The following is a 27086-nucleotide window of genomic DNA, read 5'->3' as shown; positions in this document are numbered from 1 at the left end:
ACAAGGTCTGTGACAGCAGGGACCTCGCCTGTCTTGTTCACTCCTGAATAATTGCCTGGCACTTAGTAGAAGCCTCAATAAATATTTGGTGAAACACAAATGCACATAAAAGGAGTAGATATTTCTATTGTCAATCATTCCAGGAAGAGGCAGACACTGGGATGGGAAATAAACACTCACAAGGAGGGGTGCTTTGATGGGCGTGAAAGAGATACTCTTTTCTCTGATGGGGACATTAGGGCTGAGGCTTGGATTTTAAGGCCATGGTTCCTAAGGCTCAGGCCTCCTGTCCTAGAGTAGGCAAAGTCTGGTTCGGTCACATGTCAGGGGCTGGTAGAAAGCAGCTTGCTTCTGCTACTTGTAGCATACCTGGAGGTGGGCAGAGAGGTGGCCACCGTACCAGGCAGTGAGGCAGCCTACAGGGAGGCCAGTGAGGATGGGCCTGGGTCTGTGAGCTCTAGTTACATATCTAAGTCACTGCTGTAGGTAACTTCCTGCCAGCATCCCACTATGGGTTTTCAGGGAAGGTTTATCAAAAGTCACAGCTTAGTCTTAGATGTTCTATGTGGAATTAGTGGGGGAGTCTTTGCTACCTTGAGAGGGAGTGGTAAAGGAGAGGCAGAGTGTCTACAGCATCTGCAGGGGGTGGCAGTCCCAGCCTGCATGAGGTGATTGATGAGGGCCTGAGTGGTGGTCCAGGGCCAGAGGAGACTAGAGGCAGAGACAGTAATAGACGGACAGCTGAGTTGCCAGCAGCCTTGGAGAAGAACATCAGAAGGGTGATGATGTTGCCTCTTATGTGGGTGATGGTTCAAAGCATCAAAATGTGGATGATAATGGAAACCTTATTTGGGCGCTCACAGACTGGTGAAGCTGGGGTTAGATGTGACATTAATAAGACTGCTTCTCATGCCTACATAGGGATATCGTGGACTTAGCAGACACGTGGGGCTTCCTGTTTCCTGCTGAGTGAGCTCTGCTCAAAGTGCAAATTAGGCAAAGCTTAAGCAAAGAGCTGGGCAGGACAATTCAGGAGGCCCTAGGAACATGGTCATTTAGAGTTCCGTTTTGGTGTGACTTCCTGGCTTCAAATCCCAATTCGATTGTCACAATGTTATTTAGCCTCGGACAAGTGATTTAGCTTTTATGTGCCCAGTGAGGTTTAGTGGTACCTACAGAGTAGGGCTGATGTGCGGATTAAATGAGATAATCCATAGAGAGCACTTAGACAGCGTTGGGTTCATAGGAAGCTTAACACGTGTGAGCTAGTTTTCTCTGATCTATGATTAAGCGCCTGGAGGAACTATCAGGAAGAATTAACCAGACTGTGAAGGGAGTTTTCCCACAGTGACCTGATGGCATGTCAGGGCTCATCTATTTATCTGTAGAATACCAACATGATCGCACATTCAGGGTAGACATTACCTTTATCACACCATTGGTTCTTACAGGCTCTGACCACTGCAGTAGCAACGCCCGGCCGTTCTCCTTCTGCTCCACTGTAAAGTAGCTCAGTCCACTGGGGGAAGATTCTAGGGTTCGAACTAGAGTCCAGGGGCTTGAAACTTCTCCTGCCTGGTTTGTGGCCACAACACCAATGTGATATGTGGTGAAGGGTTCTAACCCGAACAGGTGGGCTCGATGGCTTGTTCCCTGGAAGAAAATGAACAGTTTAGTTTCCTTTTGGAAACTGCTGCCAATTGCTGGAAGGTCATTCTTTGGCCAAGATGCCTCACCAATGGCAGCACAAATATCACAACAGAGTTTTGAATTATTAAGAAAACAATATGGTTTTTTCTTGTTCTTCACATGCTAAATATATTACCTAATGTCGTGTGATTTAAGACACGCACACACTGCTTGGATCAGATAGGATCCTTGCCTTTTCAGAGCTTGCGACCCAAGGGATGCAATAAAAAAAAAATCTATGATGTCTCAGGTCAGTGTAGCATCCAGCTCATGATGGAAATCAGTGGTACCAAGTTGAGTGGCAGAGAATGGAATAATCTCAAGGATTTGGAAATTGAACCTGAACGACGCTAATTCTCTCTCATTAAACCCCGACACTATTTTTTACATAAGACTCTCCCCATCTCCCCCCTCTCTCATTCTCTTGGTGTGTATTTACATTTTACAAAGACAGTAAAACAAACACAAGGAAACAACAATAAACCAACTGAACTATAGAGGCACAAGCACCCTGAGAGCAGTCTACTATTAATATCAATGTGAAAATATTCTCATTTGTTAAAAACACCCTAACTAAAACTCTGAAATTTACCCAAAGTAATTGTTAGCTAGGCTTTGAGTATTTGGTCTTTGTTAATTTAAAAGAAAAAAAAAAGATAGCATAATTAGTTTTTTTCCTGCTTGGACAGCAGCACTAACCATATTTTGCATAATTAAACTGGACCTAAGAATCCTAATGTTTTGAAAGAGCCCAGGGTGCTCTTTCTACATCTGGGCTGGATGGAAGTGTCTGTTTACAGATAGGAATTATGTCTGCAAGTGGACCAGTAACGTGTGTATAGGTAAACACACACACACACACACACAGACACTTTCTGTTGTGTACCGTAGCCATTGGACGTGAATAATCATGAAGAAGTTTTTACTGGTTTAATAGGATATATACACTTAATGGTATGTGAGGTCAGCTTTGGTTTATTTGACACTTAAATGTGACAGATAGTCTTCAATAGTCCTCTTCTTGGTGGGCACAGGAAGAGGAATATGAGATGAAGAAGAGGAAGTTATTTCTGCGAGTAGTACCCGAAAGCACCAGACAAAGTTATGTGTATGGAAAATCTTTTTAATTTGAGGGAATCTAAGTCTCATTTTGAATAAAATCTAAAACCAGGTGGCAAAATCCAACTGAACCACTTTCCAAAAAAACTGGTTAGACAAAACCAAAACACACCGTAGAAATAATTTTTGACACCATTTCCCCACATTCTTGGTTATAAGTTTCTATTAGTTAATGTTTCTTATTATGTGTTAAACACAAGCAGAGGAAATATAATTTCCTTTACTTATCAAAAACTTGTAAAGTCAATTTTCCTGTTTTAGTAAGGTCCTATTATGATATTACATGCTGAACTCTTGAAATCTTTTAGTATTTAAACACTTGCTAAGCGGCCAGACTCTGAAAAAAATTTTACAGAAATACTAATTTCTCTTTTTTAAAATATTAAAAGTTAGATCATAAATATTTAAAACTTATTTCTCCAACAACACTGGATTGGTCTTTTAGATAAATATAGCACAGAAATAGAATGACCATCGTGCATATTAAAGCTGAATATGCTACAAGTCCCGACTACAAACATTCTTTTCTGATAAATGATTCCTTTTCTGTGGAAATAGGGCAAACATGGGCAAGATTAATAATGCAAAAAAGAACAATTCTTTGTTCAGAATATTCAGTAATAGATGCCAAAAAAGCATCAGCTCCAAAGCAAATAGTAATCACCTCTAACAGATTATATATTAAAAAAGGTAGGCTGCTGGGGGACATTTAGAGATAGCTTTTGTCATAAGAAACATGAAAAGCATGTGGGCTATAAAGCAAAAACATATGTATATTGTCAATAGCAGCACCTGCTCAATTACAGTTTATTTCAGAGCTGAGAATTCCAGTCAGCCCCTAGATGGCAATACTATCAAGCACATTCCGTACCATGAGCGCTCAATGCTTACCTGACATTCAGTCATCCAACACACTCCAGGCAACCATTTAAAAAATAACAAAACTGATTTCATTACAGATTCTTTTAATAAACATTTATAGCCAGATCCTTGAAAGCAGAAGTACTGAAAATGCTCTGGCTTCAAAACCTCCACCATCTAATGTGGAAATATGACCTGCAGGTCTCAAGTTGAAGTTCATGCATGCCTGACACAGAAATGTTTACATGTAGACCCCTACGAAAGGTAATTACAACAGTTGTTTTGCTTAATTTGGTCTCTATATCTTCTTTAAAAATAGAAATAATCACATATCGTAAGTGTATAGGAAACGTGAAGGAGAATTTTTATATCATAAATTTATACTGAGACAAGTTCCCATATTATGTCAACTTGTTATTGCTGCAAAACTACAACACACACACACACATGCTTTAAATAAACCTCAGTGATAGCCATACTTTTTGTCAATATTTAGTTAAGTCCGTGTAAAAAATAAAGAAAACTTCAAAATGGCAAGACAATCCCTAACCGATTTATTCTTTGACATTTTAGGAAATCCTTTCTATTATTCTCCCCTGAATGGATTTCTAACCCCAGAGTTCACTATTTTAGAATGCAACTGTAAAATCGGGGCACAGTTCACTCTATGGATTAGGTTGAGTCTTGTTTGTTTACTCAGTTACTTGTGATTTTCCTTAAATTCAGAATATTTGCTTGAGCACTGTTGACCTTACATGATTTGGATTCCATTCCTTCCTTTGGGGATGGAGCATTCTGTCCCACTGACGGGGAAAAGTCCTCATTAAAAACTTTTCCTTCTTTTCGCTCCGCTGCTGCCCCTTTACTTCCTTCCCTCTGGAGATTATCTTAATTCAATACTCTTACTTTTTTCTTTTCATTGTCATTGTTTTGTTTGTTATTTCCCTTTTCTGTCCTACTGATTCTTTTGAGAGATATATATTTTTGTTATCCCTGACCTTTGGGCTACCTACTTACACCTTCTTCCCTTTTGTCTTTGTCCTGTCCATGTCTACAGCCTCATAATATTGCTAATTTTTTTTTAAATTCTAAACGTATATTAACCACTTCTGTTAGGCAGCTGAAGAAAAGAATGACTCAACAAAGGAAAACAGGAATAATTCGTTCTCTGCAATCTAATACTTCCAATGAGAATTAAGCTTTTTGTCTTTAAACTGATATGCATGAGAGTCAGAGTCTGGATACAGATCAGTGAGTCTTTTAATGAGACATAAAGACAAGACTCTCTGGAACACTCTGCCAGTTGAGGTTCTGCTGGCAATGTGAACTACACTTTAACCTCTCAACTCTGCTCCTGGGGGCACGTGAAACTACTTGGAGTCTTTGGCAGTCAGACAATTTTACACCATCTCCTCTGATTATTTTTGATTACTTGAAGTGCCCCAAAGGTGGCCATGGGGTCAATAGGTTTATGTAGGTTGAAAATGATCAAAAATTACCATTGATCTGTAGCTGTCAATAAAAGGCTGCATGGGGAGACTCCCTGCACAAATGTTTAAACTGCATAAAGCAACCTAACTTAGTCATCTTTGAGTCCATTGATCTGATGATCCAGCAGTTTCCAGAGCCTTCCCTCTGGTCTTTAAGGTGCATTTTCACTGAACCCATTTACCTTGGCCCTAAGGACTCTTTTTACCCTGCTGCTGGTAATGAACTAAAACACTGATGTCTCTGCACTGCTGTGTTCATCAACAGAGTCTTATGTGTGCTTATTGCATTTGGAAGGGGTTAATCTTCCTGGTCACCATCAACTTCATTTCTAGCCAATGGGGTTTCTTCTGGCTTCACCCCTTTTCTTGGGCTCCGTATTTAAAAATGGGTGACTATTGGCTTATAAATCCTAATCTGGTTGTAGGATTCCTTTGCCTCCTTAATTCTCATGAATGCCAAGACCCAGAGAATACCTCATATGGAAAGTTTGCTTATTTTGCACAGAGAGCTTCAGGGAAATCTAGATTTAAATATATTAACTTTTGTTTTCTTCAGTTGAACCACCTGGATGCTGCTCCTCCGTTTAATTGTAAGTAACAGTTTATATTGCCATAATGATAAAATAAAGGACTGGTTATTGACAAGCGTCTGGTTTAGTTACAACTGAAACATGAGAAATAAGAAAAGTTCTCATTTAGCATCACCTGAAATTCATGGCTTTGAGCCGAGTACATCCAGTCAATTGGATGACTTTTATATATTTTAGTGCATAAAAAATCAACACAAAATATTTTTCTAGATTTCTGAAAGCCAGATAATTTGAGGCATTGTCAATCTATATTCCTTCCCATTCATAAAGTTAATTTTTGAGTTCTCCAAAAGTTCATCAACATATTTCTATCTAGTACTTATTTTGTAAAAATCCAATCAGTCTTAATACAGAAATGCTCTCTTTGTTACCCATCCCCAAATATCAACCTTGAGTGCTTATCCATGGTTATCTAAGCATGGACTTCCAAGCCTGCAAAATGTTAACACAGTCAGAAAATTTCCACTGATTTCACATGTATACTGACTTTATGGGTGCCATCTCTGTCTACAGAGCTCCTGGCTGGTGGGACAAAGAAGACATTTTTTGATGACACACACATACCTGTAGAGTTGCTCCAGAATGAAAGATCGACTGACAGTACAAGAAAGGTAGAAAAAAATACCCTTTGGGTTCATGATCTATTGTCATGTGTGTGAACAGTGTGTCTATGTTAGGTGGCATTCCTAAGTGGCAAGACAGAGCTGCCAAAATGGTCAGGGGAAACATTTAGTATTGTTGGCCAGCAGCTCCATTCAATTCTTTAAATCCTTTTGAGAATCTGATATGTACAAGATTCAGTAAAGTTGGTGTGGGGATACAAGATGGAAAACACAGGCTTTTGACATTTAGGAGTTTATAATCTAGTAGAGCAGATCAACAATATATACAGATGCACACAATTCAGAGTGTAGTAGATGCTATACTGAGTGCCAGGGAAATCAGGGAGATACTGAAGAGATAGATACTTCTAATTGGGAAAGAAGGTGAGGAGCTGGGGAAAACTTCGTTGGCATCTGATGTAGGACAGGAAAGATGTAGAGTTTGAGTAGATGAAAATGTGTGAGGGATTGGAAGAAAGAACAGAAGGAAAAAATGCAGGATACATTTGGAAAAGAGCTAAGAGTTGAATGTAGCTGAAGGGTTGTGGATATAGGGCAATAGTGGGGATTAAGGAAGGGAAGAGACTGGTGGTAAGATTGGACAGGGCTGTGAATGTCACCCTAAAGGTTCTGGACTACATTTGTTAGGAAACAATAAACAACAGAACTCTACCATGCAATTTGAAGGAATAATGGAAGAATGTTTAAATTTTGCCTGTCATGGTGTAGGTCATGGTTAGTGACTGATAAAATAATAAATCTGTTAAGATGAATTCATTCATTCATTTAATTATTATTCAGCCAATAAAGTATAGACTGCCATATGTAAAAAGTAATAGGGGAGTATTTTCTAAGGAATAAGATTTTGCAGCAACATGGAGGGACCTAGAGATTATTATATCAAGTGAAGTACACCAGACAGAGAAAGACAAATATCGGTATCACTTATATGTGGAATCTTAAAAAAAAGATACAAATGAACTTAAAACATAAATAAACTCGCAGACAGAGGAAACAAACTTATAGTTACCAAAGGGGAAAGGGAGGCAGGGAAGGATAAATTAGGCGTTTGGGATTAGCAGATACAAATTACTAAATATAAAATAGATGAACAACAAGAGTAAATTAGGAGTTTGGGATTAAAATATGCACACTACTGTATATAAAATAGATAACCAGCAAGGACCTACTGTAAAGCACAGGAAAATCTACTCAATATTTTTAAATAACCTATAAGGGAAAAGAATCTGAAAAGAATATATATATATATGTATAAGAATACATGTATATATATCTGAATCACTTTGCTGCATATCTTAAACTAACACATTATAAATCAACTATACTTCAATTAAAAAAAAGAGAAAAAATAGATATGCTATACATTGTAAATTTACAATTGGAACATTGTAAATAATGTTGACATAAAAATGTCCATGGGGCTTCCCTGGTGGCGCAGTCGTTGAGAGTCCACCCGCCGATGCAGGGGACACAGTTTCATGCCCCGGTCTGGGAAGATCCCACATGCTGCGGAGTGGCTGGGCCTGTGAGCCATGGCTGTTGGGCCTGCGCGTCCGGAGCCTGTGCTCCGCAACGGGAGAGGCCACAACAGTGAGAGGCCTGCGTACCGCAAAAAAAAAAAAAAAAAAAAAAAAAAGCCCATGGTCACAGGTATTATACATGAGTGACTATGGCAGTTGTACAAAGAGGTGGAAGCCATTATTCCTCAACTGTATATAATTAGGCCAAATGTGTGCCTGTTCAGCTCATAATCTTCAGAGACAAAATTTCTTCTCCTATAAATTAAAACATGGTAACATTTAAAAAAAGGAATAAGATTTTAAAAAATTTTATTGAATATTTGCTCCATTTCAAAATTTGAAATTATTCTTTGCACAGTGTTTGTCTTTTGACTGAAGTCAAGGTGGGGATTATAACAGCTGGACTGAATTGAAGACAATTATACTGTCCTCTGTCCTGAATCACATGTACCTGGTTTATGGTTTTTGTTGGTAGTGGGGACATGTTAGTGTGGAACCATCCATACCCTTATACTTTATACACATCAAACAGCTAGAAGGCAGCTGGAAAAGTTTAGGGATACTGTTGATGACAACAAAATAGAATGAAGCTAATTCAAAAGTTCAAACAAGTGTGAAAGCATTCCTAGCTCTGGGTTCTAACTAATGTCAGAGAGCTCAATTGGAAAGATTTCAAGAAAGTATAAATGCATATCCTCCCGTTAAGTAATTGTGATATGTATTGTTACATAACTGATTAGTCAGGGGTCATTTGTTGTAACAATTGTAAATTTCAAATTTAAAATGTTCAGCTTAGAGTTTTCATGTGTTAGTGCTGTGTGTACTTTTGTGTCTTCCACAAATATCTACATTCAGAGAAGAAGAATGACATGTGAAAAAGTGGGTATTTTTTTCTCTCATTGAAGTACATCATTCATTTTGTAATGGGGGGGTCAATGCAAAAAGAAGATTCAACTCACAGAAGTTTTCTTTATAGATAAATGGGCTCTATCAATTTAATCTATCAATATAAAACAAAAGCTAGGGTTCTTGCAAATGAACGATGAAGCCTCAGTTACCATAAAAACATTGGGGAGAAAAAAGAAAGGTTTTGAAATGGCTCATTTTTCAAAGGAGAAGAGGAAAAAAAATTAAATTTGTGATAATTAAATTTTAAAGTGGCAAATCAGTCACACTAAATATTAAAAAGCAGTCCTTCTGATCTATCAAAATTAAAAATGTGCATACTCTCTGCCCCAGCAATTCCACTATGGCAATCTATTTTATGGCAATACTAGTAAAACTGTACTAAACTGCATTGAACAGAATTTCATTAATTCCAGCCAGTCTTATGTTTATTCAATCCTTGAGTAAACATATTTATTGAAGGTTTCCTGTGTACTAGGCACCCTCCTAAGCTCTGAGGACACAGCAGAAAGCACGGGAGACAAGGACATACCCTCTGAGTCTTACACTGTAAGGAGGGAAAATGTAAGGAGTCCTACATTTATACAAGCAAAATGGAGAGAGAGGGAGTGAGTGGGCGAGAGACAGAGACAGAGACAGAGAATTAGAAGCTGTGACAAATTATGAAGGAAATAATTAGAGTGATGAACTAGCATTTTTTAGGTGGTAGGGAAGACTGAGTCTTGGTTTAAGAAAGGTGGGTGAAGATCCTTGAGGAAGTTCCATGTAGGCAAGACTACAGAAGAAACCATGTGAAAAACCAGGGGGGAACTTTTAGGCAGAAGGATGAGCTTGAGATTTTTTTTTTTTTTTTTTTTTCCCGTACGCGGGCCTCTCACTGTTGTGGCCTCTCCCGTTGCGGAGCACAGGCTCCGGATGCGCAGGCTCAGCGGCCATGGCTCACGGGCCCAGCCGCTCCGCGGCATATGGGATCCTCCCAGACCGGGGCACGAACCCGTATTCCCTGCATCGGCAGGCGGACTCTCAACCACTGCGCCACCAGGGAGGCCCTAGCTTGAGATTTTTGCTGGCAGAGAGAAGTCAGTGTGAGTGAGGCCTGTGAGTGAGAGGGAGGACGGCCCAAGGTACAGTCAAAATGATGGGCAGGTGCCAGATGGTGGATATTTTTAGGCCAAGGTAAGAGTTAGAGTCTGATGCTAATTTCAATGGAAAATTATTGAAGGCCTTTAAGCAAGGGAGTGACACAATTTGATTTAGGTTTTAAAGAGATCATTCTTCCTTCAAAAACTAAAAATAGAGTTACCATATGATCCAGCAATCCCACTCCTACACATATATCTGGAGAAAACTCTAATTCAAAAAGCTACATGCACCCCAGTGTTCATAGCAGCACTATTTACAATAGCCAAGACACAGAAGCAACCTGAATGTCCATGGACAGATGAATGGATAAAGAAGATGTGATATATATATATGTATATATATATATATATATATATATACATATATATATACACACACACACACACACATATACACAATGGAATACTACTCAGCCATAAAAAAGAATGGAATAATGCCATTTGCAGCAACATGGATGGACCTAGAGATTATCATATTAAGTGAAGTAAGTCAGACAAACACAAATATTATATGATATCACATATGTGGAATCTAAAAAATGGTACAACTGAACTTAGTTACAAAACAGAAACAGACTCACAGACATAGAAAACAAACTTATAGTTACCAAAGGGTAAAGGTAGTGAGGAGGGATAAATTAGGAGTTTGGGATTAAAATATACACACTACTATATATAAAATTGATAATCAGCAAGGACGTACTGTATAGCATGGGGAACTATATTCAATATCTTGCAATAACCTACAGTGGAAAAGAATCTGAAAAAGCACATATCTATATATCTCTATATCTGAATCACTTTGCTGTACACCTGAAACTAACACAACATTGTAAATCAAGGTACTTTGATAAAAATAAATAAATAAATAAAGATCATTATGGCTGCTGTGTGAAAAATATATGTAGGGGGCTGTATTAGTCTACTCAGGCTGCCATAACAAAAATACCAGAATGGCTTAAAAACAGAAATTTATATTCTTGCAGTCTGGAGGCTAGAACACCCAGATCACGGTGCCATCAGGGTTTCTGGTGAGGCCTCTCTTCCTGGTTGTAGACTGCTGCCTTCTCGCTGTGTCCTCACATGGCTTTGCTCTCTGTGCACATGGAGAGAGGGAGAGATCTCTTGTGTCTCTTCCTCTTCTTATAAGGACACCAGTCCTATCAGATTAGGGCCCCACTCTTACAACCTCATTTAACCTTAATTACTTCCCTATAGTCCTTATTTCTAAATAAAGTCACATTGGGGGTTAGGGGATCAACATATGAATTTTGGGGGAACACAATTCAGTAGATAATGGGGGTCAAGAGGGAGTGGCTTTTGCAGGGGTCCAGGGAGGGCTGATAGTGGCTTGGAGTGGTGTGATAATGACAGAGATGAAACTAACTGAGTGGACTTATACTTTGGAAGTAGAGCCAACAGAAATCCGATGGACTGGGAGGAAGGGACAACTAGATGTATAGAAGTAGAAACAGAATAGTAACATAAGTCTTCTGAGAAGTTTGGCTGTGAAGGAGATCAGGGAAATAGGATGGTAGCTGGAGGGGCCTGTGGGATCACATTTAAAAAACAAGGGAGATGCTACAGCATGTGTGTATACTGATGGGAATTCTCCAATAACGAGAGAGAGACTGATGATGTAGGAGAGGTATACTATTTTTTAGAAATCAGGACTTCCTTTTCACTTTGCATGTGGAAACTAGGTTAGCTAAAATTCTGTGTGCAGCAAAGTGATACAGGTGTGCTTGGGTATCAGCCAATTAACTTGGAGTTGGCTGTAGCCTCCACAGCAAAACAATGTATATACTAAGAGCTACCATCATTGTACGTCAAGCTCTTTTCAGAGATAAAATTTGGAACAATAAAGTTTCATCAGAGATGAACAAGGCCTTTATCTATTAGGAACAATGTAATTAAAAAATGTTTTTAGAGTTTTCATTAAATCATCACTTTTGATAAATTGTGACTTCCATGTGAAGAGGATACAATGACAAGTTCCCTGCCCAATTGTAACAAAAGTTATCAGTTTACCATTTTCTTGTGTATCCTTCCTAAGACAGGATCATTATTTTTGATCAAAGTTTTTGCTTTTACTGGTGTAAAAAGGACTTTACATGCATAATCTCATTTTGTCTTCACAACAAAGCTCTGAGGGTGGTAATATTACAGATAAGGAAACTGAGGCTTAGATAAGTAACTTGCCCAGCGTCACAGTTCTAGTAAGTGGCAGGGTTATGCTTTTATTCCTGTACTATATTGAGTTCAAATGTTCTTGTCAACTGCATCAGTGGTCCTAATGTTTTGGTCTCAGGACCTCTACTTCTTAAAAATAATAGAGGATTCCCAAAAGCTTTTGTTTCTGTGATTTATATCTACCAATATTTTCTATATAAAAAATTAAAATTGAGAAAGTATTAAAGGAAAAGAACACAGAAGCACATATTCTGTTAGCCAGCAGAGAAAAAGCATCATCACACATAATGCAGCCTCTGGAAAACTCCACTGTACACCTGTGAGGGGATGAGAGTGAAAAAGACACATAATGTCTTCATATTATTATGAAAATATTTTTGACTTGGCAGATCCCTGAAAACGTTTCTGGGACTCTAAGGGGTTCACGAACTATACTGTACCACTTAATTGCATTATACTTGGCTTTAACTGACAGTTCCAATTAAAGATTAATCAAAGATTTGTTTGAACATTTATGCAGTGAAGAAAGGAGTCTTATATTTCCAACTTTTGATAGACACACTCATAGTACTTGTGATTAAATATGAAATATCCGTGTATACATAAGTCCTATTAGTAAAACTTTTAATTAAGGGTAAAGAGTCAAAAAATTATAACTGGACTCTACTCCAACAGCCTAATTTTCTAGTTGAAACTAAAATCCAAATGGTCTAAATCACCTGTACAAGATCCTACAATCCATCAACACTAGATTTGCAATTGAACTTGAGATTCCCAACTCATATGTACACACTCTTTTCAATTAAAATTAAAATTATTTGTTTGAAACAAGTTGTCCCAAATTTCTTTGTCAAAAGCATTGCTCTGTGTGAGAGAGAATGGGTTTGAATTTATTCATAGATCTACTTCCTTTATTAATGGATCTTCTACTGTATTATATCTGTCTGTTCACTTGTTTGTCTTCCCACTGCAAAGTGAATGAAACGTTTTGCGTCAGGACTGTTTCCTAAACTTGCTTTACTCTGGTTTCTTCATATGTAAAAAAGGAATAGTAATAGTATCTATCTTTTTCAGTTTGTAAATTTTAGTGAGTTAACTTGTAGAACAGTTTCTGATATACAGTAGGAATTTAATAAGTGCTAGATTTTATTATTATCCTAAGCATCTAAGAGATGTTTCTATGCATAAGATATTCAATAAATATTCTGGAAGCTATGCATAAATAAAAGGTTGAGTCTAAAGCACCGAATAACTCACAAGGTATTTTTAGTGCATAGTACCCTGGCTTATAGGGAGAATATATGGAGAATGATATTTTGAAAAATGGCATAGCATCTTACGAATGTAACTACATCTTTTAAGTTAAATTCATAAACACTACCTTTGTAAATGTTTGCTGTGAAGACCTAGTAGGTACTGGATAAATATGCATTGACTAATTGAGTAAATTCTTCCTTGTTATTGATGTCACCTATTTGGTCTTTAGAAATGTATTTACATATATATGTATATGCATATATGTGTGTGTGTGTATATATATATATATATATATATATATATATATATATATAAACTGGATCATATAATAATGAGCATGATTTTTCGCTTTTACCTATAGGGCATGGAATATGATACAGTTTTTGTGTTCTTACATACCCTGACTTTGGGGGCTGAGCTGCAAAAGATAATGCCTTTCTCCAGTGAAGAATAAATAATACTATTAGGTAGTATGGGACATTTATAAAGGAAGGTTGGTGCTAATAAACTCAAAATGATATTTTTCAGAGGGTCTTAGGTGTTAGGATGGCAGATACTCATTTAGTCCTCATGGGCCAGGTTATCCTTGGAAATAGGAAAATGTGAACAATTTTATGATAGTAAATGTGAAAGTGTACATAAGTGGGCAATTCGAGAAAAATAGGAGAACTTAAACAAATGTACACAAATATATTAATCAGTCTTAAAATAAAAATAAATAAAGCCTTAAATCAGCCCCTTACTTCAAAAAGGTCCAGGTCCAGAGAGTTTTACCAGTGAAGTTTTTTGTTATTGCTTTTAACTAAATCTGCAAGTAAGCGATAATTGATATTATGTATAGACAAAGGGTTCCAGAAAATAGGTAAACTGGGCCACATACCAAACTCATGACATGTCATCAAGAAAATATCAAAAATTGGACAAGAACATAACAAGAAAAATGTGTTTTTGTTAACCAAAATCACTTGAGATGAGATGAAAAAGTCATAATATTAGCAAATAGAGTCCAACAGTATATTTAAAAGAGATATCATGACTGTATAGGATTTAGCCCTTAGAAAAGTTGACTTCCATATGATCATCTTAATAGAATTAACAAAATTCAACACCTGTTCATGATAAAACCTCTTAGCCAGGTGAAAATGGAAGAAATTATCCTTAGGCTGATAAAAAACATTTACTAAAATCATACAGTAAATTATATTGGGTTGGCCAAAAATTTCGTTCGAGTTTTCCCATAACAGCTTATGAAAAAACCCAAACGTACTTTTTGGACAACCCATATTTAACATTAAAGCCTTAGAAATCTTCCCATTAATATAACAATCAGGTAAGACAGAATTCTCTCCATTCATTATTGTACTGATAATCTAGGCAATGCCACACCAAAAAAAAAAAAAAAACAACCAATGATTCTCTGACATAAATCATACCAAGGTTTTCTCAGGTCAGTTTCCCAAGGCAATAGAAATAAAAGCAAAAGTAAACAAACGGGACCTAATCAAACTTATAAGCTTTTGCACAGCAAAGGAAACCATAAACAAAATGAAAAGACAACCCACAGAATGGGAGAAAATGTTTGCAAACGATGTGACCAGTAAGGGCTTAATTTCCAAAATATATGAACAGCTCATACAACTCAATAACAACAGCAACAAAAAACAACCCAAGGGAATAATGGGCAGAAGAACTAAACAAACATTTCTCCAAAGAAGGCATACAGATGGCCAACAGGCACATGAAAGAATGGTCATCATTGCTAATTATTAGAGAAGTGCAAATCAAAATGACAATGAGGTACTACCTCACACCAGTCAGAATGACCATCACTAAAAGATCTACAAATAACAAATGCTGGAGAGGGTGTGGAGAAAAGGGAATCCTCCTACACCGTTGATGGGAATATAAATTGGTGTAACCACTATGGAAAACAGTATGGAGGTTCCTTAAAAAATGAGTTGCCATATGCTCTAGCAATCCCACTTCTGAGCATATATCTGGAGAATACTATAATTCGAGAAGATACATGTACCCCAGTGTTCATAGCAGCACTGTTTACAATAGCCAAGACATGGAAGCAGCCTAAGTGTCCATTGACAGATAAATTGATAAAGAAGATGTGGTATATATACACAATGGAATATTACTGAGCCATAAAAAAGAATGAAATAATGCCATTGCAGCAACATGGATAGACCTAGAGATTATCATACTAAGTGAAGTAAGTCAGAAAGAGAAACACAAATATCATATAATATCACTTATATGTGGAATCTAAAATACAACACAAATGAACTTATCTACAAAATAGAAATAGACTCACAGACATAGAGAACAGACTTGTGGTTGCCAAGGGTGAGGGGGTGGGAGAGGGATGGACTGGGAGTTTGGGATTAGCAGGTGCAAACTATTATATATAGAAAGGATAAACAACAAGGTCCTACTGTATAGCACAGGGAACTATATTTAATATCCTGTGATAAACCAATGGAAAAGAATATGAAAAAGAATGTGTATATATATATGAATCACTTTGCTGTACAGCAGAAATTAACACAACATTGTGAATCAACTGTACTTCAGTAAAATAAATTCGTCATGGAATATACCTCATTTCTTTGAATCCTTGAATTTGAAGGAATCCAAGACACACTGTTATTTTACATATATCTAAGAAAGGAAAAAAATACTTCCAATTGAATGAAGATACAATGCTTTCTTATCACTTGGAGTTTTGGTTTTATATTTGTGGCAAGACACCTTTAGACTTGCATGGGTATAGGTTTTTTTTTTTAATTACATATTAAGCTGCTGCTTCTGTGCCTTTCTGTTTATACAATAACTTTTAATTTTAATGCCAAATCATGGTGTAACCTTTTTGAAGACATTTTAAGTGGCAATTAAACTCAACGTGTGTAGTACCGACAGCATACATAGCTCAGCTGAAGTGACAGGAGTGTGAATGACATTGATCAAGTTCGTGCAGGCACAGGAAACAACGAGTATGTAACAACTGCCACCTACATTGATGGTAAGACTTAGATGCGTGTGATTTCAGAGAGAGATGGAGAAATGTGAAAAAATATTCACCATAAAAATCAATGAGCTTTCTGCTCTCTGTTTTCTGAGCATGCTTCCTGAATAGAAAAGTGTACTCTATGGTAAAAAGCCAGTGCACAACTTCTGGTCCATTTATTTTAGCAAAGTGAACTGACTTATTCTTGGCGACAATGATGGGATGAGAAAGCTGAAGCTGGTCTAGTTAAAGGGCAGCCGAAACATACTGCCACTCTGGCTGCAATGGGATGAGTGATAACACAAAATGAAAACCAGGCTGGGAGCTCACAGATGATGTTGTGAGGATGGTAACAAATGGAATACATTAGGACTTTGGCTGTGCACACAAAACAGTGCCGAAAGACACATCTGACCACTACATTCAGCGCTGCTGCTGTTTGCAAAGTTATTCTTAGCATATGTTCTGTGTACTTTTTCATCCTTTTCCTAAAGAGTTTCTCAAGGGTTATTAACACTGACTGCCCAAGTGCATAATGTATATTACACTGTTTAATCCTTAAAACAACCTCATGAGATAGACACTGCTCTTATCCTCATTTTCAGATAAGGAAATGGATGTAAAGACAGTTGAAGCAAATTGTCCATGATCATATAATTATAAGGGACAGAACCAGGATTTGAGCTGAGGCCTTCTGACTATAGAGTCTGGGCTTATAACCTTGAATGTGCCCCCATTAGTCCCACCAGACTTTGGAAGGTGGAAGCCAGCCTATGCTACTTCTTGATATGGAGCGGGTCTCATTTCTTCCTTCCAGGGACCCAGGAGAGGCATCCTCTGCTCTCTGACCTGTTTAATGTTCTGCTTTATGGGATGTCAGACTGAATGAAAATCTCAAGAGGAATCAAGGGGAATAGAAAAATTGTTTCCAAATAAACACAACGCCAATAGTTTGCCTGCAAGTCAGGAGAAGCAGATGTTATAAGACTAAAAATTGATAACAGTTGAGGCTAAGAAAACATATTGTAAAGGTAGACCATCTTCCACAATTCATTTGTGCCAGGCTCCAAAGGGGTTAACTGTTATCAACAATCAGAGCCCAGGTGTTTTCGGCAGACGTTGGTGGCACACTGAAGCAGTTGTGGCATGATTGTGTTGTTGTTTTGAAAACATTTTAATAGGATTTAAAATTTCCCCTTTTCTTTGGATTTTTCGGGTAATATTGGAATTAAATTAAAGCATTAAGTCAACCAGCTTAGTGCAAAGCAAATTATGTCAGGTTCAGCACTGAGGGCTTCGTTATGGAATATCTATTGACTCAAGCTTATTAACTTGTAAATCCTCTAGTTTTAGATTATGATCTATTGATTATCTGCTTTTATTTGCACTTTAAATGAATAAACAAAAAGAAATGATCACGGTTTACTCATTACACCTTAAGAGAAAATGTACTTAAGCTAAGCATACTTAATTAAAAATAAAAACAACTTTTATTGGTTCTGAGAGCTAGAAGTTGTGGTTCTTACTTTCGTTTATGCAAATCAAAGATTGTTTTTAATTTTGCATAATCATTTTTATTAGACCCTTGGACAAAACAGAAAAAAATTTTTCTCACTGAGGATAGACAGTGTTGCTGTGAGTTTGGTATTTTGAATGCATTATTAAAATTATTCTATAATCTATCATTTTGCTTGGCTTGTCTTAGCAAAAAGCCAAAAATGATGTCTTTCGTGCAGGAGGAAATTCTCTGAGAAGCCCTGTGACTAATGTCTGGGGAATGAGGTAAACTCTGAGAGTCGAGGTGCTTTAATAAAAAAGCAGTCAGTGTAGAAGACCGGAGTTCAAGTTACAGCTCTGTCACTCATACTAGAGGGACCTTTGGCAAATTACCTACTTTTTCTGAATCTTGGTTTCTAACAGTTAATCTATTTCTCATGGACTTTTGTGAGGATTACACCAGATGACCTTTCTGAAAGTGCCTGGTACATAGTGGCACTCAATAAAAGTGCTCTGAATCAGACCCTTGCTAATAGAAGCAGCTAAGGCAATGGAGGGGAGGCGGTATGGGGATTTCAAAGGGCACTTGTTTATTTGTTTATTTATTTATAATTGAAGTATAGTTGATTTATTTGTAAATTTGATTTTATGCTTTGTTTAAAAAAATCTCAGCAAAGAAAAATGCTGAGATTGGTTTATGGTCTGAGAGTCAAATCCACAGTCAAATATTGATTTAACAGCTACTCTTTTCTGGCATGGTGTTAGGCACTAAAGGGAGTGGAAAAGAGGTACAAAGCAGGCAAATCTTGGATTTCTGGAACTGCAAACCATTAGGAATGCAAGACTCACACATGTGAAAGCACTGTAAAACCACATGGAAACTAGCACTAAAGGTATACATGTAAGAAGTCATCATGGGCTTAAATTAAGCAGTCACAAAAAACTCCACAGACAGGATGGGCTTTAAATATCAATAGGTAGGAAATGTGCTAAGTATATTGGATAGAAGAGTAGCACAGTATCATTCAATGCAAGATTTAAGCAAATGAAAACAAATTTAAAATTCCTAGAGTCTTGGAGTCAGAAGAGAATTGACAGTTAACCATTTGACCTTCATATATGATGCAGAAATCCCAGAAGACTGAGGGTAGAAAAGCAGGGAAGGGAGGCATCCTTTCAAATATAATAAGACTAAAGATCAATTTGCAAATGTTTTAGTTACTGTAACTGAGACTCTGGAATCTGCTAATTTGGTTATATAATGGTTTCACTGAATTGAAGTTAGAAAATTGTTGCCTCGTCATTTGGATTACTTTCTGCCACTAGGCAAGGAGGCAAAAAAAAAAAACAAAAAAACAAACAAACAAAAAACAGTGGCTGGGGTGATTGATAGGATAAAACAGAAACCTCCCTCCCTTTTTTCTGACCACCTCACCAGGCTAATGGAAGATCACTGCAAGCTTATGGATGCAAGACCACCAAGAACTCAGATCCTTCAGAAATGAGTTTGGTTGGCTGAGCTCATCAGCCAAACAACCTCAATTCATTACGGAGATAAGAAAGGGAAGTCATAAATATCACTACTGGCCTCATGACCTATTACAGAAATAAAGTCTATGGACTGTACTGTTTTTGTTTTTTGTTGTGTCATGTATATAAATATGCATTCTCTTCTTTTAGCCCAATATTGTATATATGATGTTTTGGGAGTAGTTACACTTACCATTTATTTTGGGGGCTACAGATTATTAAAATGGGATTAGGAAAAAAGCTAGAGAAAGATATGGAACATTCTTAAGAGTTCCTGGGCTTGAAGCTGGATATAGTAATTGGAAAGAACTTTTCTCTATTTTGCAACGAATGTGTCTTATTCTGGTTTACCTGGAATATGAGGACATTTTGGAAGACTGTATGGCAAGAAATGAAGGTTGTTAGATAGGCAGAGGATGGACTGGCATTCAAGGAAGACTTCGTTACCAGTATGTGAATGTTATGGACCCAAAGAGCAGATTTGGAAACTGGGAAAATGTCTACATTACACAATTCATCTGGTGGTTTAGCCTTAAGTCTCCAAGCAACGAAGTATTTACCTGTCAAAGGGGTGTCAGTGGTTGAACCTGACCTTTTGGAATCCTAGGCTGAAGGTCAATGCACATACGATGGATTCTGGGAATTAAAGGAACACCCAGGGACCAAACCCAGACTTCTGAAGCCCAGAATATGAATATGCATCCCCATTCCTGAACTAAGGTTCTTCTTCCAGTTAAATGCATGGTTTTCTCCTTCAAATCTCTGCTCTAATGTTACCTTCTTGTGAGGCTTTCCCTGGACTCCTTACATTAAATACCACCCTCCCTATCCCAACAGGCCAGCACTCTTCCCAGTCCCATGCCTGGCCAATATAATACTCCCCTGATAGGCCAGGGTAGAAGCTCTGATCCCTCATCTATGATTTATTTTTTTCCATTGCCCTTATCATACCATATCTATCTATCTATCTATATACATACATACACACACACACACACAGACACACACACATATATATTTAAATTGCTTACTTATCCTGTTTATTGTCTTTCCCCACTAGAATAAAAGCCTCAAGAAGAAAGAATTTTTGTCCAGTGTATTCATTGCTGTATACCCAGGTGGCATATTGATTGGATAAGTGAATGAATAAATGAAGTTCTGGATCAGTCCCTAGAAAGGGAAGAATGGGAGTTTTACAGTGTGGAGGAGCTGGAAATATTTATCTCATTTATTTGCTTTCAGGACATCATGATTTATGCTTTTTTTTCAGCATAGTTTATGGTTCCCTGCTAAGTGGGTTCACGAATTATATTATCTAGTTTTAACTATACTACGTTTGGAAACATGGGTGACTTTCAAGATTCCTAAAAGAAAGAAAAACCATGGTTCAGATATAATACTTAAATTCATAATTAATAAAGAACAAGTAAAAGTCCAGTTTGATATTTCTTACTTATGAGACAAGCTCTTTACCAGCCAGAGGATGAGATATAAGCACTGATAGTCCAATCATAGTTGACCAGAGATTTACAAAAAAATTTGATATTGTCAAGGAGACCACATGGAAAATGGATTGACATCCAGTATTTAACAATGAATCTTTTAATAACTGTATATTGTGTCTTGAGGTACTAGCTAATGATGGTATTAGCTGATTAAGCAAATATTCTAATATTATGATGATTTTATCTATGTCTACTGCTTTTAAAATTTCTACTTTCAATGAAAATTCTGAAAGTAAAATTAAGAAAACACTCCCATTTACCACTGCAACAAAAAGAATAAAATATCTAGGAATAAACCTACCTAAGGAGACAAAAGACCTATATGCAGAAAATTATAAGACACTGATGAAAGAAATCAAAGATGATACAAAAAGATGGAGAGATATACCATGTTCGTGGACTGGAAGAATCAACACTGTAAAAATGACGCTACTACCCAAAGCAATCTACAGATTCAATGCAATCCCTATCAAACTACCACTGGCATTTTTCACAGAACTAGAACAAAAAATTTCAAAATTTATATGGAAACACAAAAGACCCCGAATAGCCAAAGCAATCTTGAGAAAGAAAAAGGGAGCTGGAAGAATCAGGCTCCCTGACTTCAGACTATACTACAAAGCTACAGTAATGAAGACAGTATGGTACTGGCACAAAAACAGAAATATAGATCAATGGAACAGGATAGAAAGCCCAGAGATAAACCCATGCATGTATCGTCACCTTATCTTTGATAAAGGAGGCAAGAATATAGGGTGGAGAAAGGACAGCCTCTTCAATAAGTGGTGCTGGGAAAATTGGACAGGGACATGTAAAAGAATGAAATTAGAACACTCCCTAACACCATACACAAAAATAAGCTCAAAATGGATTAAAGACCTAAATGTAAGGCCAGACACTATCGAACTCTTTGAGGAAAACATAGGCAGAACACTCTATGACATAAATCACAGAAAGATTCTTTTGGATGCACCTCCTAGAGAAATGGAAATAAAAACAAAAATATACAAATGGCACCTAATGAAACTTCAAAGCTTTTGCACAGCAAAAAAACCATAAACAAGACCAAAAGACAACCCTCAGAATGGGAGAAAATATTTGCCAATGAAGCAACTGACAAAGGATTAATCTCCAAAATTTACAAGCAGCTCATGCAGCTCAATATCAGAAAAACAAACAACCCAATCCAAAAATGGGCAGAAGACCTAAACAGACATTTCTCTAAAGAAGATATACAGACTGCCAACAAACACATGAAAGGATGCTCAACATCATTAATCATTAGAGAAATGCAAATCAAAACTACAATGAGATATCTTCTCACGCTGGTCAGAATGGCCATCATCAAAAAATCTACAAACAATAAATGCTGGAGAGGGTGTGGAGAAAAGGCAACCCTCTTGCACTTTTGGTGGGAATGTAAACTGATACAGCCACTATGGAGAACAGTATGGAGGGTCCTTAAAAAACTACAAATAGAACTACCATATGACCCAGCAATCCCACTACTGGGCATATACCCTGAGAAAACCATAATTCAAAGGGAGTCATGTACCACAGTGTTCATTGCAGCACTGCTTACAGTAGCTGGGACATGGAAGCAACCTAAGTGTCCATCGACAGAGGACTGGATAAAGAAGATGTGGCACATGTATACAATGGAATATTACTCAGTCATGAAAAGAAACGAAACTGAGTTATTTGTAGTGAGGTGGATGGACCTAGAGTCTGTCACACAGAGTGAAGTAAGTCAGAAAGAGAAAAACAAATACCGTATGCTAACACATATATATGGAATCTAAAAAACAAAACAAAAAAATGGTCATGAAGAACATAGGGGCAAGAAGGGAATAAAGATGCATACCTACTAGAGCATGGACTTGAGGATACGGGGAGGGGGAAGGGTAAGCTGGGACAAAGTGAGAGAGTGGCATGGACATATATACACTACCAAATGTGAAATAGATAGCTAGTGGGAAGCAGCCGCATAGCACAGGGAGATCAGCTCGGTGTTTTGTGACCACCTAGAGGGGTGGGATAGGGAGGTTGGGAGGGAGGGAGATGCAAGAGGGAAGAGATATGGGGATATGTGTATATGTATAACTGATTCACTTTGTTATGAAGCAGAAACTAACACACCATTGTAAAGCAATTATACTCCAATAAAGATGTTAAAAAATAAAATAAAATAAATTATGAGAAAAAGAATTTCTACTTTCATAGTGTAAATAATATTTGTTCACTAGTACATATTTTATAATTTATAAATAAGTAAACATACATATAATGGGGATGTGTACTCCCAAAATTGTTATTTATAGCAGTGCACATTCTAAAAAGTTTGGAGACAACTGGACTATATTAACATTCTGCCTTCAGTAAAGCTATTACTAAGAAGGAAAACAAAGCAATAACATTTCCTTTTCTGAAAAATCAAATGGAATTCAATCACTAGCTTATCATGAATAAAGTTCTAAAATAAGAACAAGGAACTCATTTAGGTCCCGGCCTTGTAATGGACAAAGTCCTACAATGCTTTTTGGAAGATAAATGCTTAAGGATGATTTGTAAAAAAAAATCTCATCCCCTTGACTAATTTCCCAGTGGGAAGTGCTGACTATTACTGATAAAAATGATACCGATGGTCATTGCCCAGATGGCACTTTGAAGAATATAGTTGGAGACGAAAGCCCTGTAAAATGTGCATGTCACAAAATCATCCTAAACCTCTGTTATGCACTTGGGCTATTTTAACCAGTTACACTGTTACATTTATTTTATTAGTTCTTTTGACTATGTCTCAGGTTGAATAATTTGATTTAAATTCTCTGTTAAGCTTAAAGTCTAGAGTGCAGAAGACCAGTGCAAAGGTAAGTGGTTTCAGCAAGGTATAAAATATTTATACCGCCTCTCAATCCCGTGTTACTTACTAGATTGCAAGTAATCAGTTACACCGCAAAAGGTATTGGGCTGGGAGGGAAGCAGGGAGCTCCGGGTACCCAGGGCACTCCCCATCCCAGGGAAGCGATGTTCAGTTATCATGGTGACTGTCATCTTAACAATTGTGCAAGTGCATCATTCACTGTGGGTGACTCGAAACAGATGAAGAGGAGCTGAAAAATGGAAGAATTTTCCTTGTCTCGTGTCTCTCTGATAACCAGGCAGACTACAGCGCATGAAAGATGAGGCCTGCCCAATTCAAACCAGAGCACGTAGTCACCATCTGGGCATTTTAAAAGCAGGACACATGAAATGCCTAGATGTATCCCCCAACAGGGTGCAATAATACAGCAGTAAAAAGAAAACTATGTGAACTACGGCCACTTTCACACTTGCAATCATTCTAGTACAAGAAGAGGCAAGGATTTTCCAAAAACCTTCCTAAGATGCTCAGATGCATCTTAACTGCTCACCCGTTTGACGCACAGGTGGCTTCTTGTCTTAGCAGTGGCATGTGGCACGTACACATAACCAGCAGAGGGCGCTCTCCTCATGGAAAGAAAAGGGTCAGACCATTTTCCATGAAGTACCCAGCGGGAGGGCTCAAAAATGAAAATACTCAGTAGACCACACACCCTAAAATAGTCAGAAACAGTCACTGCTGAAACAAATACTGACTTCTAAAATGATATATTTGGCTTTCAGAGGTGTACCCAATTGAATCGTTTCTTCTAGATGCTGTCAGATGGAAACCTTTATCTTTCTGAACTATTAGAATTACTAAGTTATTTAAAAGTTAGGAAACAAAGAGCATTAATACTATTTTTTTGGATCTTTGAAGGTGAGGTAAGGATTTCTTATTTCTGGGAACCTCTACAAGCTTCTATAGATCCCAAGGCATACAATCTAGTAACACTGCATGGTATGCCACTACTGCATCAGTTAAAAGAAAACCCTCGAAACTTCACTCTCTTCTAGTTTATTCTTCTGATGTACCTTTTGAAATAAGAGAGAGAGATCGAGAACATTATTTATAGGAATAAATGTCAGCTATGTAGAAGTGTTACTCTTTGGCCACAAAATGAAAATGTGTAAGCTAATATGTTTAATACATATATTTAAATGGAATTTTAATTATGTAGATAGATTGCTTTATAATCCCTGCTTAAGTTCATTCATATTTGCAAAAATGAATATTCACAACATCAGGTAAACTCACAGCCTCCTCATTTGCTGACTTGCAGCTTGATGAATAGAGAGTCTGCAAGATGGCATTGCTTATCGTAAAAAGAGGCACCAAAACATCCTAATGAAACTAATAATTGGGAAGAATTTAAGACTGTCTTTCTGCCTTAGGAAGGAAAGAAACTCTAAGGAAACACAAATGAGAGAATTAAAGAGAATACATTTTAGGAAGAAAATTTACCAAAGAGAATCTTTCCATTTAAATGTCCTTGTTCCCAGTTGAAACTCCAGATACATTTAAGAGGAAAATTACTCCAGATTTTTTCTGGAATTTCCCAAAGAATTTTTTTTTTTTTTTTGCGGGGAGGGGGGGCGTCTCGCGTCATCTATCATCTTTTATTCCACTCCTTGCTAAGAATTCTTATCAGCCAATCTAACCATTCAATTTATCCTGCCTATTTTGTAATGAATAAATAGCACATACTGTTCATTGGCCACCTGGGGTTCAAAGAGCAGAAATACAGAGTTGGTGTCTGAAGGCTGTAATATGCTGACAGCAGACTGACCACACTCTATTACACAAGATTTAAAATCAAGCTTCCTTGCCCCAGTGGCCCCTCCCTCACCTGCCTCCATTTCTTGACCATCTGTGAGGCTAATATAATTTTTTTAAGTGATTTATGTCTAACAGATGTGACCATCCAGCCACAGGGACCTGGATGCACAATGCCCCTCACAACTTTAATTTCTGGATATAATAAGCATATATTCCACTAATAAATAATTATCACTCTGTTAAGAAAAGGATGCCAAGGCATGAGGTACGATGACCAGGTACTTGTGGGCAGAAAGGACAAATTGGTGGGCCCTCCTGAGGCCCTTACTATGCTCAACCTAAACGTGTTATTATTGTATTTCTAGAATATGGTCGGTCACAAAGGAAGAACGTTAGTCACGGTTTAATGTACACAGCAATATTTAGGAAGCTAATTTTCGGTATACGTTAAGATTTTTGTAAATCAGAAATGACACAGGATAAGGTAAGAAAAGATGGTGGCACAGGTCCTACATAGAGAAAGCCTAGAAGACAATCTCAGAAGAGTGACTGGCTCTTCCTTCCCCTAGTTCTTTAAGCGGCTCTGTGGCATCTCAAGGGCAGGCTTCGGGGCTGTGTCCTCACCCACTTGACTGTGGTCAGTGCTCTAGATTTGAATGCTGGGGAGGTGGCCCCAGGCAGTTCCCCAAAGCCAGTGAAGACCTCTCAGGCTTACCTAATGAGTTGGGATTAATCTCTAAAACATACATCTTTTCATGTTCCTCTTGGCTATTTGTATGTCTTCCTTGGTGAAATGTCTATTTAGGTCTTCCACCCATTTTTTAACTGGATTGTTTGTTTTTTAAATATTGAGCTCCATGAGCTGTTTGTATGTTTTAGAGATTAATCCCCTAATGGGTTGGGACCCAGCACTGTCGCTGGCTCAGTGAGGCATCACCTGAATGCTGTGAACTTTACGTGATATGTTAAATGAGTTTAGTATCTTAAGTCAGCTTTGGAGACAAAGCCTATTCTAATTTTCCCAACCAGTAGCCTGCCTTTTCCTTCCCCACTGCTGTCACCTGGACTCTGGGGTCAACTGCCCCAAGACCATTCTGTTACTAATGTGATTTTTTAAGTGGCACATGCTTCTGGGAAAGAGTTGTTAGGAGGGAAGGGGGAATAAGGAGAGAAAAACTTTTCTTTTTTTTTCTTTTTCCTTTAAAAATATTCTGGTTGAGTCCAGACAGTACCCTCTCAATATATGAGCACAATGACATCTTCGTGTACTGATTTTTCTCTCCATCAATCTACTTCAGATCGTAATAACCACCATTCACTGGGTTATTTACTCTGTTCCTGCTACCCTATGGGGAGCTGCCCCTCTGAGGGAGACATCACCACGCCTAACCTCCCCAAAGCACACTTTGGAAAATGCCAAGACAGTCACTAATCCACACATGCCTGGACCCTAGACCCAAGCCACTG

General features: G+C 37.7%; 1 protein-coding gene across 2 annotated transcripts in view; it reads right to left on the bottom strand.

Annotated features, from left to right (window-relative positions):
* Positions 1–27086, bottom strand: part of USH2A (usherin) — a gene marked incomplete at both ends in the record, with an annotated part of 772061 nt that overhangs the window by 64094 nt on the left and 680881 nt on the right. For both annotated transcript variants that reach the window (XM_082613798.1, XM_082613799.1), the window contains one exon: positions 1426–1653. In XM_082613798.1, coding sequence (XP_082469924.1) covers positions 1426–1653 — 228 coding nt within the window. The remainder of the gene's footprint in view (positions 1–1425; positions 1654–27086) is intronic.

This window comes from Mesoplodon mirus, assembly GCF_964341445.2.
Source record: "Mesoplodon mirus genome assembly, chromosome: 3".
Lineage (NCBI taxonomy): Eukaryota > Metazoa > Chordata > Mammalia > Artiodactyla > Ziphiidae > Mesoplodon > Mesoplodon mirus.
Note: the sequence above shows the minus strand (reverse complement) of the source record. Positions and strands in the feature narration are given on the sequence as shown.